The 16,663-nt window shown below is 37.9% G+C and overlaps 1 protein-coding gene across 5 annotated transcripts in view; it reads left to right on the top strand.

The window, feature by feature from the left end:
- Positions 1-16,663, top strand: part of Foxn2 (forkhead box N2) — a 58,822-nt gene that overhangs the window by 33,588 nt on the left and 8,571 nt on the right. For all 5 annotated transcript variants that reach the window (XM_017795602.2, XM_008823044.3, XM_029558626.1 and 2 more), the window contains exons 3-4: positions 9,270-9,364; positions 13,352-13,416. In XM_017795602.2, coding sequence (XP_017651091.1) covers positions 9,270-9,364; positions 13,352-13,416 — 160 coding nt within the window. The remainder of the gene's footprint in view (positions 1-9,269; positions 9,365-13,351; positions 13,417-16,663) is intronic.

Here is a 16,663-nt window from a genome sequence, read left to right as displayed (position 1 = left end):
TTATGGGATAAGATTAGCTTTAGAAATTCATCTTTTCCTTGATTTGCACATGTATAGTACTACTCATCATTCTTACTTACCTGGATTCCATCTTTTTCTTTTACCTTTCACTAAACTTCATTGCTCACTGTTGCCTTTTTGGTTGCTCACATCCATTCCCATCCCATGATTTCACATAGCATATGATGCTAGTGACTCCTAGGTCTCTCCTCAAAGGCCAGACCTAATTGTAGCTAATTATTTGGTCTAGAAGTTTGTTATATAAAATTGAACTTTATTCTTCTCTTTACTCCTAGGATTCTAAGCTTGGTATCAGTTGTTCATGATGCCTGGTTGTTTCGATATAAAATATGAAAGGAATTTAGACATTATTCTGATGAACTTCCTTATTTTAAAACCAGGAAAAAGATATCGATAAATTAATTGACCTTAGTCTGTAAAAGTCAAGATTAGAATCCAGAAAATAAAATGTTGAGCAGAAAAAAAATCCAGTAGTGCCAATAAATACGATTACCTTTTTATTATGCCTATTTCTTTCAGGCTCTACCATAACAGTGGCGTATTTTAGATCTTCCTCGTTTCTCATCAAACTGAACTATATAAATTGAGGAGTCAGCATGGAGGACTGGAATCAGATATTGCCAGATATATGACTTCATGAAGTTAGCTTGTATAGCCTCATTTCACTTCAGTATTGTGCATTTTTTCATTATTTTTAAATTTTTTCACCATTTCCCAAAATTTTACTAAAAATCATTTCACTGTTACTATAAAGTTTACTATTCACTATGTTATGTATGTGTGAGTGCCTGCTGGTATATGTGGCATGAGTGCAGGTGGCCCAAGGAGGCCAGAAGAGGGTAGCAGATCTGGAGCTGGAGTTACAGGTGATTGTGAGTGCTGGAACTGAACTCCGGTTTTCTGCCAGGACAGTTTATGCTCAATATTGAACTATCTTTCCAGCCCTTCTTTTCTTTTTAGAGATTGATTTTCTTTTTAATTATGTGTGTCTGTGTGTGGGTATGGAGGCCAGAAGAGGGCAGTGGATCCCCTGAAGCTAAATGTATAGGTGTTTGTGAGTTGTCTGGTATGGGAACCGGGAACCCACTTGGGATCCCAGCAGTTAAAATTCCATTTCCATGGAACCCTCTTCTCTCCTGGCCTTCATTGGCATTGCATGCACATGATACACTTATATACATGCAGGCAAAACACTCATACATGTGAAATAAAAATAATAAAATATTTTTTTAAAAAAGAAAAGCTTCTCTAACCAAAGCTGGCAGTAGTTCTGATCCATGATCATAAACAAATATTTAGAAGACAGTTTCATGGCACAATAGGTGAATTTAGCAAAATAGTAGTAGTTGCTTTCCCACTGGGATCTATCATCTCCCCAGCCACAGACCTTTTACCAGGTTTACTGTATCAGGCATGAATGTCCTCCTGGAGAGCAGGCAGGCCTTAAATCCAATCAGAAAGCAGTTGATTACCCACATAACAGTCATGATTCAGTTGTACATCATGATTCAGTTGTACCACTGGGCACATCTTGCCTGGTTGTTCAGTAGTATAGCATGGGTACACAGCTAGTAAGACTGTTGATAACTTTTCTCCTTCAACAGCCTACATAGCACCCAGCACCATAAAAGCCAACCTTCAGCTTGGTTTCTCTTACATCCTACAACTGAAGAGTGTAATGTCTTCAGCAGTAGGGTCTTACCTCTAGTTCTGGTGGGTGGTAACTCAGAGCAGTGGCAATATCCTGTGTTGTTTTGGGGGACCCCAGGAGCCTCTCAAACCAGCAGCTCACAGTGTGGTATCCCACCCACGTACTAGGGCCAGATGGTTTTATGGCTAAATTTTGCTTAGCAATGACAGAGCAAGGTTCTAATCTTCAGCTCTTTAAATTATTTAATGAGCTACCAAAACTTGACAGAGACTGATAGTGGAAGATCACAGATCAGTCTTATTCATGGGTATCAATGCAAAAATATTAGGAAGCAGAATCCAGTAATATAAGGTCGCATATATTACTCCTACACAGACTTATCCCAGGATGATAACTTTGGTTTAATAGTAGAAAATATATTGATGCACTCTGCCATTCAGATTAAAAGAGAAAAAAATTGTAAGACTATCTTTATGGTTGCAGAGAAGATAGTGTTAAAAACAATTACTGTTATTTTACCCTTGCTCTCAAAGGATAGTTTAATTATGAATGTGTGTTCCTATATTCGTTATTGCTTTTGAGAAATCGTCTGTTAGGATCCTTGACTTGCTCCTAGTAGTAATCTTTTATTTTTTAATACAATTTTTAAAATTTATTTTTGTTTTATGGGTATGTTTTGCCTGCATGTATAAAGGTGCATTGTGTGCATATACTACCCACAAAACCCAGAAAAGACTGTTGGAGCCCCTGGAACTGGAGTTATAGTCAGTCATTAGCCACCATGTGGGTGCTGGGAACTGAATCCAGGTTCTCCGCAAGAGCAGCCAGTGCTCTTAACTGCTGAGCCACCTCTCCAGCTCCAGATATAATATTTTTATTAGTTGAGAATTTTATAAAATGTATTTTGATCATATTCACCACCCCTACTGCTCCTCCTAACTCCTCCTAGATCCATGCCATCTTCCAACCTCCCCTTTTAAAAATAACTCACCAAGTCCAGTGTGTGCTTCCTATGTACTCCTGGGTAATTTGTCTTCTCTTTCTTTCAGTCATGTCTGGAAAATGTTAGTCATTATGTCTTTGAATATTGTCTTTGCCTTTCTTTCTCTTATTTGGATCTATGGTTAAGCTATATTAAACTTTTTCACTCCATTTTTTCTTGTTAATATTTTCCTACTTTTGTTTCTGGGCTGTAGTTCATATACATGTGTTGTTGTCTAGCAGACTCTTTTCTCAGTTACAAACCTAATATTTTGTCCCCCTGCTCACTAAGTCTGTAATTTCACTCATGGTTATTACGATCATCATTTAATCTTGGCTTTGCTGGGGATTGCACCCAGGGCCTTTTCATACTAGGCAGCTGGTCTACCATGGAGCTTTATCTCCATCCCCGTATTTTTTATTTCTGTTCTGTTTGGTTCTTTTCAAATTTACATGGCTTTTTGTGTGTATATGTTGAGGTGAGTATATGTGTTACCCACATGTGTGTGAGGGCCAGAAATCAATGTTGAATGTCTTCCTCAATCACTTCTTGCTTTTTTGAGACAAGGTATCTGACTAAATTTGAAGCTCACTGATTTTCAGACTGACTGGCTGAAAAACCCCAGGGATCTTCTGTCTCTGCCTCCTTAGTTCCAGGATTATAGGAACTTGCCAGCTTTTCTTTTTTCTGTGGGTGCTGGGGATCGGAGCTCAGGTTCTCTTGCTTACACAGTAAATACTTTACTAACTGAGCCATTTCCCTGGGTCCCTGAAATCTGCATGTCTTATCAGTGTCTTGTTTCTTGGTTATATTCAGATTATCTCTAATTTTAAACAATATTTCATAGCTGAATCGTTCAGGTGTATATCTGTTTCTTCTACTGGCTCTTCCTTTATCTCTTTTACTTCCTGTCTTGGGAGATTTCCCAATGGAAAACCAGATTCATCATGTTTTGGAATTCACTCTGAAGCCCAGGATGTTCTCTAACTTGTGGCAATCCTGTTGCCTCAGCCTCCTAAGTGCTAGGATTGTAGGCATGAGCCACCATGCCCAGTTTGCATGTTGATTTTGCATTCTGCTACTTTGCTGAAAGTGTTATTGAATAGAAAGGGGAAAAATACACACCCTTGTCTTGTTTCTGATTTTAGAGAAAATGCTTTCAGGTTTTCCCCCTTTAGTATAATGTTGGCTACAGGTTCATTGCATACATCCTTTATTATCTTGAAGTATGTTCCTTCTAATTTCTTCAGGGCACTTATCATGAAAGTGATGCTGAACTTTGTCAAAGGCCTTTTCTTCATTACTGAAATGATCGTGTACTTGCTGACATTATTTATTGACTTGTGTATGCTGAACCTTTCTTGCATCCCTGGAGTAGAACGAACCAACTTGGTCATGGTTTATGATCTTTGTGTCTGTGCTCATCAGAGAAATTGTTCTGTATGGTTTTGCTGCTGTTGTAATCTTATCTGGTTTGAGTGTCAGAGTCATTGGCTTTGTAGAATGAATTTGGTAGTGTTCCTTCCCCTTTTGTTTTGTGGAATAGTGTTGGTTCCTTTTGAGAAGTGTTGGTATTAGATTTTCTATAAAATTTTAATAAAATTCAGGGGCTGGGCATGGTGGTAAACACCACTAATCCTAGCACTTAGGAGGCAGAGACAGGCAGATCTCTGAGTTCAAGGCCAGCCAGGGGGAACATAATGCTGTCTCCAAAAAAAGTAATAGAATTCAGCAGTGAATCCACTGGCCTTGAGCCTTCCTTTGTTGGCAGACATTACTATTTCAAATTCATTGCTGTTAAGGATTGGTTTAAGTTGTTTATGTCCTCCTGTTTAGTTTTAGGCAGATCATATGTGTCTAGGAATTTATCCATTTCTTTTAGGTTTTTCCAGTTTTTTGGAATATGAGTGTTCCCACAAGATTTCATCACATCAGTATGACCATTCTTTTTTGTTTCCACTTTTTTTTTTTAACTTATTTTAACTTTATGTGTATTGAGTGTATTGCTTGCACGTGTGTAAGTATATCCATGTCGTGCAGTGCCTGTGGAAGGCAAAAGAGGGCCTCAGATCCCCTGGATCTGGAGTTATGGACAGTTGTTAGCTGCCATGTGGGTGCTAGGATTTGAGCTCACGTTTTCTGCAAGAACAGCCAGTACTTTTAACCACTGAGCCATCTCTCTAACCCCAGTGTGACCATTCTTGAAAGCACCCTGGTAGTGGTTACTGGAATTACAATGTATTCAACCTAGCAGATCAGATCCTGACTTCTCTCTGAGAGTAACATTCATACTTGTATACAAAAAGATAAGAATAAAAATAGTGTTGTAATGTAGGGGCACAAGCCTTTAAACCTACCACTTGGGAGATAGAGACAGGTAGCTCTCTCTGTGGTCAAGGCTAGCCTGGTCTACATAATGAGTTCTAGACCAGCCAGTGCTACATAGTGAGACCCTGTCGCAAAAACAAAATAAAAGAATAATGTTGTAGAGCCCTATGTCCTACTTTGGCATGATTCATGATAGTACTCAAAAGAGCCTGGTCTTGTCTATAATTTTTAAGTTTTGTTTTTTTTATTTTATTTTGGACAGGGTCTCATGTAGTGTAGTAGGCCTCAGACTCACCTTGAACTCTTGATTCTCCTGTCTCTGCCTCCTAAATGCTGGTCAGGCCTGTGCTACCATATCTGCTAATCTCAGCAATTTAAATGTCCAGAGAAAGAAAGCAAGAACTAGACAACAGCAATTATATTGCCTAGATTCTCAGTAGTGTTTGAGAAAAAAATCATCTTAATGAAAAATAAAGAAATTGTAATACACTAGAGCAAAATTGGCAAGCTATCACAAGAGGAGGAAGAAGCTACTAAATGGTTGTGTGCTGAAAACCGAAAACCAATAGACCACTTAGCTTCAATATTTGAGATTTAGTATGGATATTGCATTTAGATAAAATGAAGTTTTTAAGTCAATGCGTCAGAATGACTGTGTTTTCCTTTGCATCTGTGGAAAACAAGTCAGATATACTTCCATTAAATGTTGGAATTGAATTTGATACACTTGACAACTCTTGATGATTAAATGTTACCTAGAGATAGATGGTAATCCCTTCCCCCACCTAAGAAAGCAAGGTGTGGGGTTTCCCTTTCCCTTTTCGTGATCCATGTCACTTAACAAAAAACATCTAAAAATCCAAATTGTCATGTCCATGTCCTCCCCCCATCCCCACCACCACCACCCCAGGACTGGGAATTAAACTCGAGGCCTTTGCATATGCCTAGCAAGTAAGTGCTTTACTGAGTTATAGTCCCCAACTCAGCATCTGAGTCTCAAGTCTGTTTTTCAAGAATTTTTATTAAGTATAAGTAAAACAGTGTGACTAAGATTTTAGTCCAGAAATATAGAATTAAAATTTTGCCTAGTTTGGAACAATTTTTAGTTAATTTTTTGTAATTTGGTGATTCTACAGATAGTTGAACCAATTAATAAGGCAGGCAAACAAGTCTGATCTTAGAGCTTTAAAATTCATAATAGTAAATGAGAGAATGCATATTTCCTGTTTTTCATTGCACAAAAGATTTATTTCTTATAAACAAATTTGGTTTTAACATTTCTAAAACATTATCGTTTGCATTCCATCATTTAAGCAAATTTTAAAATGAGAATTGGAAAAAAATTCTTTTTGAAAACTCTAAAACATAGATTAGCAAATACATGGTTTTATCTCTTTACTGATGGCTAAACACACTCAGTGAAAGGAAATGCTGCCATGGTAACATAAACCAGACTGTTATTTGAAACTACTCAGGATACTTAAATTCCCTGAAACTGCAAGTTCTCAATATCAGTTTTTGCAGTTTGCTGTTTGAAGGAAATTCACTATTCTGCTGTGGTCAAAGCAGTTTGCAGTCATCTTATAGAATTTGAAAACAAGACCTGAACCAGTTTGTAGGAGTGTAATCCCTGAATACCAAGGTAGAACATAGGTAGAATTCTTGACATAATTATCTTGGTCAATGTATGAAAAATAACTTGTATGAAACCTAATTGTCTTTTGCACAAAAGATGTAGGTGTTAACATTTTAAAGTTTATTTCTCAGTCATCAAAACATATTTATCATTTGGTCTAAGTGACTGAACAAACATCTAAGTCAATTTTTATCACTTAGTCTAAAAATACATTTCTTGGGGCTGGAGAGATGGCTTGGTGGTTAAGAGTACCAGCTGCTCTTGAAGAAGACCTGACTTCAGTTTCCAGCACTCACATGGTGGCTAACAATCATCTGTAACTCCAGTTCCAGGGAATCTGACATCCTTTTCTGGCCTCCATTGGCATTGCACACATGTGGTGCACTTGCATATATGCAGACAAAACATTCATACACATAAAATAAAAAGTAAATAAAAAATGTTTAAATACATCCCTTGGAAAAATTATCAGATGTTTGGATTTGTTTGTGTTGTTTATTTTGTTAGTTTTTTGAGACAGGAACTTAGTATGTAGCACTGTTTGACCTTGAACTCACTATGTAGACCAGGTAGACTTGAGACTATCCTCCTGTCTCTGACTCCCAAGTGCTTGGGTTACAGGTGTGTGCCACCATTCCTAGCCCTGATGCTTATTATAGTTTCTGTGACATCTTGCCACTGAATTCCAAAGAGGTTTCACCTGATAATCCTGTACACTTCTTTTCCTATTTATTTCAGTTTCTCGGATGTTTAAAACTGCTCTGTGCTCAATTAGTATACCTTTCCCCAGACAAGGTGTTTTATCCACTTTCTAAATTTATTTTATCCTTTAGCCCAGCATTGTGTGACACGTGCCTTTTAATCTCAGCACTCAGGAGATGGAGGTAGGCAGGTCTCTGAGTTTGAGGCCAGCCTGGTCTACATAGCAAGTTCCAGCTAAGCAGGGCTATATAGTGAGTCCCTCTAGTGAGAGGTAGAGAGGGCTCTGTGTTTGTGGCGCGCCTGTGCTACATATCGAGTTCCAGCTACGCAGGGCTATATAGAGAGTCTCTCTAGAGAGAGTGTGTCTCTCTCTCTCTCTCTCTCTCTCTCTCTCTCTCTCTCTCTCTCTCTCTCTGCTATTTAACACTCAAACTATATGCCAATTTCAAAATAACCAGTTAATATTTGCTTATTTTCAGCTGTGTCACTTGCGTATAAATTGCTTTATTTGAATCTCAGTACAACTCACCAACATAATCTTAGATCTGTGTTTTATTTTGTGGGTAAAATGTGAATGAGAGGTCTGACTCTTAGAGATTAAATGCTTTGTCTAATATCACATAACCAGTCAGTAAGTAGTGATGAGGATCTCAGTTTGTTTTTTGTTTTTTAAGATTTATGAATTACATGTATGTGTGTGGGGGTATGTGCACCCAAGTGCAGGTGGCTGTGGAGGTCAGGAAAGGGTGTTGGTCTCTTGGTGCTGGAATTACACCACCTGATGTGGGGGTCTGGGAACCCAGCTCCCATCCTCTGCAAGAGCAATATGTGCTCTTAACTTAAACACTAAGCCATCTCTTCAGCCCCAGGATCTTTTTAAATTTGTGGAGCAATGTTTTTTCATCATGCCATTCTGTTTTAAGAATATGAGACTATTCAAAAATAAAAGAGTCTCAATAATAGACTAATATTACCTTGACAAAGAGGAAGTAGAACTGTGCAGGTAATCACATTAAATCTTGCATCATGTAGGATTTTATACAAGGTAGAAGGAGTAGGGAAAAAGGAAAAAAGCACATTTAAATGTTTTTTTAAAGAATTATAGTATAGGTGTTTGCAATATAAAAAGTAGTATAGGGTCAGTGAAATGGTTCAGAGGGTAAAAGTAACTTGCTGTCAAGCCTGAGGACATGAGTTTGATTCCCTGGACACACACAGTAGAAGGAAAGAACCAGCTGTTGCAAGTTGTCCTCTTCCAGATATGCATATGACTTGTGCGACTTCTAAATAAATAAATACCTAATAAAAATTTTAAAGCGTTATATAAGCCTGGATATTAGTGAACATGAATCTCTCTAGTCTTTAAAAAAATTGCTTTGTTTTTATTTTACATGTATATTTTTTTTCCATACATATGTTACACACCTGTGCCATGCAATGCCCATGCATACCAGAAGAGGGCGTCAGATCCCCCAGAACAGGAGTTACTGGCAGTTGTTAGTCGTGCAGGTGCTGGGAACAGAACCTGGGTCCTGCAAGAGCAGGCAGTGCTCTTAACTGCTAGGCCATCTCTCGGCCCCTGAACCTTTCTAGTCTTGTGAGTTAGACCAAGTTTTGTGTATTACATGATGACTATAGTCAGTCATGCATAGCCGGCTCACTTTAACTTTTTTAGGGTGGAAAGAAAGTGTGGATATTGCCACAGATGCTAGGCAGGCGCCATCACTGGCTTCATCCCCAGCCCTCACTTTAGCTTTTGCATGTGCTTGTTAGGAAGGAGGTTTTCCCTGATATACTCAATCAAAATATTCTGACAGGTGTGTGTGTGTGTGTGTATGTGTGTGTGTGTGTGTGTGTGTGTGTGTGTGTGTGTGTCTGAGAGAGAGAGAGAGAGAGAGAGAGAGAGAGAGAGAGAGAGATTCTTGATTCTTGTGTACTTTTTTTTCTAGGTTAATGGGAAAGGTTCCTTATGGTGTGTTGATCCAGAATATAAGCCCAACCTTATGCAGGCCTTGAAGAAGCAACCTTTTTCCTCTCCACAAAGGTAAGATTCCCCTGTGTAGCTCTTGGTGATAATTTAGATTCATTGTACGAGATGGAGGAAGCAATTGTAGGATGTTCTTATTTGTGTGTTTCATTGTATAGAGAAATCTTTATGAGTAACAGTACCCTAAGGCAGTTTTCCTCATGGTTTAATTTCTTTTTCTAGAAAATAAGAAATTGGATAGTTGAACATAAATTCTCAGAAATAAAGTCAGTGCAATAGATTGTAAGTAAGCTAAAGAAATGTATGTGTTTTCAGTTGCAGAAAGATTAACTCATTTTAATTGTATACTAATGTTGGCTGACGTGAGAAATTCAAAGTACCTGTATTTTTTTTTAATTATTTTGGGGAATTTTTTAAAATATTTTATTTTTATTTTATGTGTATGAATGTATTGCCTGCACGTATGTGAATGTACTGGTGTCATGCAGTGCCGTGGAGGTCAGAAGAGGGCTTCGGATTCCCCTGGTACTGGAGTTAAGGATGGTTCGTAGCCGCCATATGGGTGCTGGGAATCAAACCTGGGTCCTCTGCAAGAGCAGTCAGTGCTTTTAACCACTGGGCCATCTCTCCTGCCCCCTATTTTGGGGAATTTTTTGAGACAGGAGCTCCCTGTAGCCCCAACTGGCCTGAAACTCGCTATGTAGACCAGGCTGGCCTCTAACTCACAGAGCATCTGCCTCTGCCTCCCAGGCGCTGGGATAATAGGTGTGTACCACCATGCCTGATCTTAAATTTTTAAATGAGTGGCGTGTTGTTTGTTTTTTTTTTTTTTTTCTTCTAATGGTTCTTTTGAGACAGGAACTCCCATAGCCCCAGCTGGTCTAGAACTCTATGTAGACCAGACTGGCCTTGAACTCACAGAGATCTGCCTGCCTCTGCCTTGGGAGGACTGATTCTCTGGAACCAATCTGGGATTAAAGGTGTGTACCACCATACCCTGCTGATTGGCAGGTTTTGATTGTAACATTTTAATTTTTTTTATTTTATGTGTATGCATGTATTGCCTGCATGTAGGTAAGTGCACCCATGTTGTGCAATGCCCACGTAGGTCAGAAGAGGCTGTCAGATCCCCTGGGACTGGAGTTACGGACAGTTGTTAACTACCATGTGGGTGCTGGGATTTGAACCTGGGTATTCTGCAAGTTCTTAACCACTGAGCCATCACTCCAGCCCCTTGATTGTAACATTTTCATATGATATTTAGATTTCTTTTTTCTACTTTTTTTGATTTGTTTCATTTCATGTCGTTTGGTTGAAATAGTGTCTGACCTTATAGCCCAGGCTGAGCTGGACCTTACTCTGCAACCCAGGCTGGCCTTAAACTCATTGCAATTCTCCTTCACCTGCCCAAGTTGGAGCATCTCGGAGTGAGCCACCATGCCTGGCTTTTCTGTTTTAAATTGTTTCTTTCTCACAGCACTTCTGATATTTAAAAATTAAGTTAATAAGCTTATTTTTTTTTTATCAGTAAGGAAGACTTTATTCAAGAGCCTTAAGTGTGGAGACCACTGTGGTGGGGTTTTGTAATGAGGTAGACAATTTGAGGTCAATTCTGATTACAATAAAGGAAAATGGGAATTTTAAACTATTGTATAACTAAAGCTGAGTGGGGATTAGTGAATTAAAGGCTAAGAAAACACACTGAGGATGAGTGGATACCCTGGTACAGTTGGGTAGGTGCATGCCAGGGAGGTCAGGTGCTACAGGGAGATCATAGAGGAAGAGGAACCTGATTGGCTAGTGAGAGTGATTTTTTTTTTTTTAATATTTATTAGCATTGTTTTCTTTAAGAAGTAACCCTACATTCCTCACAGTCCCTCCCTTGCAACTCCAGGTTGCACATGGCAGAGGCTTTGCCTCTTTTGCTGGGGACAGGGGAGGTCTTTGTTACTTGTAGGTTCTGGTCTTGGGAGGACTGATTCTCTGGAACCAATTTCACACCTCCCCTGAGGGCCAGCTGTGGTCCTCACTCCACACGTCCTGGGTATCCAGGCTTTGATGTTGGACCTCTTCCTATTACCAAGCACCAAGAGGTTTTCCATTATTTTTCTATTACTCTTCTTCAGCCCCAGTATGCCTTCACCTATACCCTAATTGAACTTCTAGAGAGAAAAATCACAGTCTGGGAAGTTTATACAAAAAAGAAATAGAAAGTACTGTAATAACTAAACTTATATAATTCTCAAACTAAAAATATATTAGTTCTTAAAATATAAATTCAAAATTCTATATATCTGCTATAATTTTTGAATATTGTTTGCTGACAAAACTATACTACCAAGCTTCAACAATGTGAAATTTATCCTTGTTCCTATAATGTGAGTTTGCCACTCACTCCCTTTCTAAATTCTCCACCAAAGAATTTCAATGTAATCAAGCTTAAATTTTTAAATATTTTGTCAAGTAAAATTATGCTTCTAAGTATTTTTTCCTGGCATGTATTGTCATAAAGTATTTCCCTACAACTTCCTTGGCTTTAGTCATTTGGTATTTTTAGGAATCTCATTTTGTTAAATCTGGAAATGATAGGACCTCCTGAAATCTAATTTTGCTTCTTTTTCCTATGGAAGCCTTAAGAATATTTTTGTTTTGTTTTGCTGAGACAGGGTCTCACAATGTAGTCCCAGCTGGCCTGAAATTTGCCGCATAGACAAGGCTAGCCTCCAACGCACAGAGATCTGCCTGCTCCCAAGTGCTGAGATTAGAGGCATGTGCCACCATTCCTGACTCAAGAATCTTTAAGAATTTTATTATGTACATTGATTTGAGTTGAAATTTTTTATTAAGCTATAATTAAGGGTAGTCTTTGATGCTTAATGTGGTTTTTCAAAAATCCAAAAGGGTAATGCATAATAGTGTAATAAATGAATTTTTAAATACATACACATAAGGAGAAAATTATATGAATTATCAGCTGCTACAATTCTTGGAATTTCCTATTCTAGTTCATTTGAATTCTCTTTTTGGGGGCCAGGGGTCTTTTGGGGACAGGGTCTCCCTGTAGGCCCAGCTGGCCTAGAACGCACTATGGTGACCAGGCTGGCCTTGAACTTACAGAGATCTACCTGCCTCTGCTTCCCGAGTGCTGGGGCTAAAGGTTAAAGGCCTGTGCCACCACATCTAACTTAGTTGATTTGAATTTTTATAACATTATTAAAGGTGGTAGCTGGATGCAGTAAAAGAATAGTAAAGCATGCTGGGTGTGGTGGCGGGAGGAAAAGAATGAGATATATCCAAAACTGTAAATAAGAAATAAAATTTTTTTTGGTCTTTTTGAGGCAGGGTCTCCCTGGAACTTGCTGTGTAGACCAGGCTGGTCTCAAACTCACAGGGATCCTCCTGCCTCTGCCTCCCAAGTACTGGCATTAAAGACATGCACCACCACGTCCGGCAGGAAATAAACTTTTAATTTCATTTTAAAAGATTTTTCTTTACCATCACAAATACTAAAGAGCAGACATTTCCCCTCCCCAAAATGTTTTAATTTCCAAAATGAAAAAAAGAAATCAGGAACTTAACTGTATAGCATTATTACCATTGAGTTTTTCTGAAATACTTGTTTTGGTAAATGGCTGTTATATTGACAACTATATTAGTATTATGTCAAACTTAAGTATACAATATAAAACAAAACAACTATTATATATTTATTGTCCCAAGCATTTAAAATACATTTTTCTTATTAACTGGTGCAAAAATCCTATGTGAGAAATTTAATTATTCCTATTTTACAGATGAAGAAACTAAGATAAATTATTTTTTTCTAGCCATGTCCAAAGAATTATGATTTAATCTTGGGCCTTATACATTTTCTTCTTTGGGCAGACTCTTCCTAAACTGAGTGTTAGTAACAAAGAAATCAAGGTAAATTATTTAGTTTGTATTTTTTATGATACAAATTAGCCATATTGTGTGACTGGGTTCTACAAAAAAATGAAATAAAGATTTTTATAAGCACATCTGTCTTTTTTCCTTATTTTTCAGTGTTTCTTTATCACCTCACTATTTAAGCTCTGTTCTCAAGCAAAATCAAGTGCAAACCCTTAAAGGTATGTGTAAAGATCAGTCTGTTTAATCATAAAAGCCTAAGTGAAAATTCAGGATTTTTACCTTTTTCTTATTGTATTCTCGAAGATTTAGGAAATAAATTTCTAAAAGAGAAAGCAAAAGTCACCTTTTATTATCAACATGTTGGTATAATTCCTTTGATCTTACATCATGTTATATATGAGTGGGTACACTCACATGCATCCACACATGGATAATAGAATTATGTGCCTATGTATGTGCATGCAAGCACTTTTCTCCAAATAGACTCAGTATTTATACATCTTTATGTTCCTTTTTCATTACTTCAATGTGTATTTTTCCTTGAAAATAGCACTTAATTTCTTTTTTTTTTTTTGCCTTTTTATTGAATTTTTTTCAATTTTCATCCAATATAGTTTGATAGTATTTAAATTTCCTCCCCTATCCACACCTCCCCTATTGCCCTCCATTCAGTTTAATGGACTCTATTATATATGGCCTGTAGAGTCTAATTTGTGTTCCAAATGTCCGTCAGTGTGGGTCCATCCATCCACTGGAGCCTCATTAACCTACCAAGAATCCGTGCCTTTCAGGGCTGTCTCTGCCCCTCCCAGCAGTTGACACAATTTCCTTAGGTTGGGTTGGGGTTTCTTACCTACTTCCTCATGTCTTTGCTGGGATTTTGTTGATTTGAACTTTCATAGGACTTGTCCATGCTGTCATCATTGCTGTGAGTTCATATGAGTAACTGACCAGCTGTCTGGAGAACTCTGTTTCTTTGCTGGCCCTACCTCTTAAAGTTTCTAGACTTCTGAGTCTTATGCCCAAGCGCAGTTCATATAAACTTTGATGACATTTTTTGTGAGTTCTGAGAATTCTTAGAATCTCTTCTCAATCTTGTTTTCATTCCCTCCAAATTAGGTTTCTTCTTTTGGGGAAGGTTCTCCTACTTGCTTCAGCCAGTTTTGCCCAGCCACCGCTATTAGTGGAGTATTTTGCCTCACATGAACCTAACCTAACCCTGGGTTTGGTCCCAAGCATCGCTGCAGAAAAAGGAAAGAAAGGAAACATACAGTTTCATTGAAAGAAGTTGACTTTCAGATATGCAGAGGGAGAACGTAGTGAGTACCAAATCAAGGAGGAAGAAAAAGTCCTCTTAGAAAGAAACTGCTGAGCCTCAGAAATTGCAAGGATTGTTTAACCGTCAAGAGTACAGGCTTGATGCTTGAAGGCATGGAGTTACTTGGCAGAATCCTAGCACTACAGAAAGTTGTCTGGTTATTGCTGGGAATTTACCTGACATATTAATGAGTGTAATTATAGCCTAAATGTGTAAGAGAGGACATCTCATTCCTTACCTTTGAGATATTACACTTAAAAAACAGACACCGAGAGTAAACTTTGAAGAGATTAAGTAACTTTCTCAAGGTCACACAACTAGTAAATGCATACAGGGATTCAGATCCAAGAGTTGGAAGTTCACAGCCTGTGCTCCTACCACATATAAGGCACTGAAGGAGCTGCTGAAGAGCTGAAGCAATGAGGTGTTATCAGGAGCTTTCTATACATCACTTACATATTCTGTTGTGCTCTAGTGTAAAGCTTCTACATTCAGCTGTCACTTCATAGAACTGTCTTTATAATCATTATGTTAGAGCTGTTGTTAGATGTGTAAGATAGCAGAGGTTAGTTTTAGGAACTTTAGAAGCCATGCTCAGCCAAAACTGGTACAGTTTTGCTAGTTTATGTTGCAGTGTCTGTGTTACAGCATTGTACAACAAGTAGCAAGAGACCCCAGTCCTTTAAATCTACTGAGGTAGCAAAACAAAACTTCCTTGGGTCAAGATTTTGATTTCAGGTGGGTTTCTTTGGAGTAAATCAGTCTCTTTAAAAAAGTACTACTGAACTGTCTAATTTCAAATTTACAGTTGCATGTTAACATAATTTTTTAAATTAAAATAAAAGTAAACCAGTGGACCAGATAGCTTAAAATATTGGTAGTTTTAATGAAATTGCCGTCCAGCTTAAATTTGGATGCCTTTAAATGCGTGTGCTCATTTTGATGGAGGCAGTAAATCCTTTTGTAGTTACTACAAAGCTGAGAACCATTAAAATGGCTCTACAGTTCTTGTATCGTTCTTCAAGCATATGGAGGAGAGGCTTCTTAACTCTGACTTTGAGCAAAAATTGGCATCTTAGTAGTTTGTTGTTTTTGTTTTATTTTTTTCACAGCTGCTAATAATTTCCCAGAATCAATGCTAAGTATAAACCAAGAGGTAGAAATTAACAGTTTTACCATGTGTGGTGGTTCAAGCTTGTAATACCATAGTTGGAAGGCCAAAGCACGTGAATTACTGAAAATTGAAGCTAGCTTGGGTTGTAGAATTCGACGGTTCAAAAACCGTTAGGAGGGAATCAACCATTTTGATATATCCTAATTTGAACCAGTTATGTGATTAGTAGTAACAGTATTATGTTTTGATTACAAGTGATTTAGAGTGCCAAATTATAGTTTACTAATGAACTAGATATGTGATATAATAATAACTAATAGTGTTGCAGCTTTAAAAAAAAAACACCTGTCTTTAAAAATAGTGTAAATACTTTATCAGTGGAAAATAACATCGTGAAGTATTTTCAGTTCTGAGAATAAACAAATGAGTGTTCGGTTTAATACCAGAACTGGTTGTATTATCAATAAAAATTGTTTGTAGATTTTTTTACCAAGAGGATTTTTGCTGCTTTTATTAAAAGAAGTTCAAGATTTGACTTTGGGAAGATGATCGATAATTGTGTTCTTGAATGCCATAATGTTGAAATAGGGTTTCATGTACACCTGCCTGGCTTGAAACTTGCTATCTAGCAAAGGATAATCTTGAACTCCTGACTCTCCTGCCTCAGCCTCCCAAGTGTGCCATTTGCCACCATGCCTGACTCACATACTTCTATTTTTAAATAGATAAGATGTAGGTAAAATCCTTTCGTAGAGAAATGTTTGGTTTCAGCTGGGTATAATGTTACACTCTATAATTCCAGCACTGGGAAGGTGGAGGCAAATGCATCAAGATTTTCAGGCAGGGGACTGGAGAGATGGCTCAGCAGTTAAAAGCACTGGCTGCTCTTGCAGAGGACCTAGGTTTGATTCTCAGCTCCCACATGGCAGCTAACAACCATCTGTAACTCCAGTTCCAGGGGAATTTGATGCCCTCTTCTGACCTATGTGGATATTTGCATCACACAGGTGTATTTATATACATGCATGCAATA

The sequence above is a fragment of the Nannospalax galili genome, unplaced genomic scaffold (assembly GCF_000622305.1).
Source record: "Nannospalax galili isolate Female #2095 unplaced genomic scaffold, S.galili_v1.0 scaffold286, whole genome shotgun sequence".
Taxonomy (NCBI): Eukaryota; Metazoa; Chordata; class Mammalia; order Rodentia; family Spalacidae; genus Nannospalax; species Nannospalax galili.
Note: the sequence above shows the minus strand (reverse complement) of the source record. Positions and strands in the feature narration are given on the sequence as shown.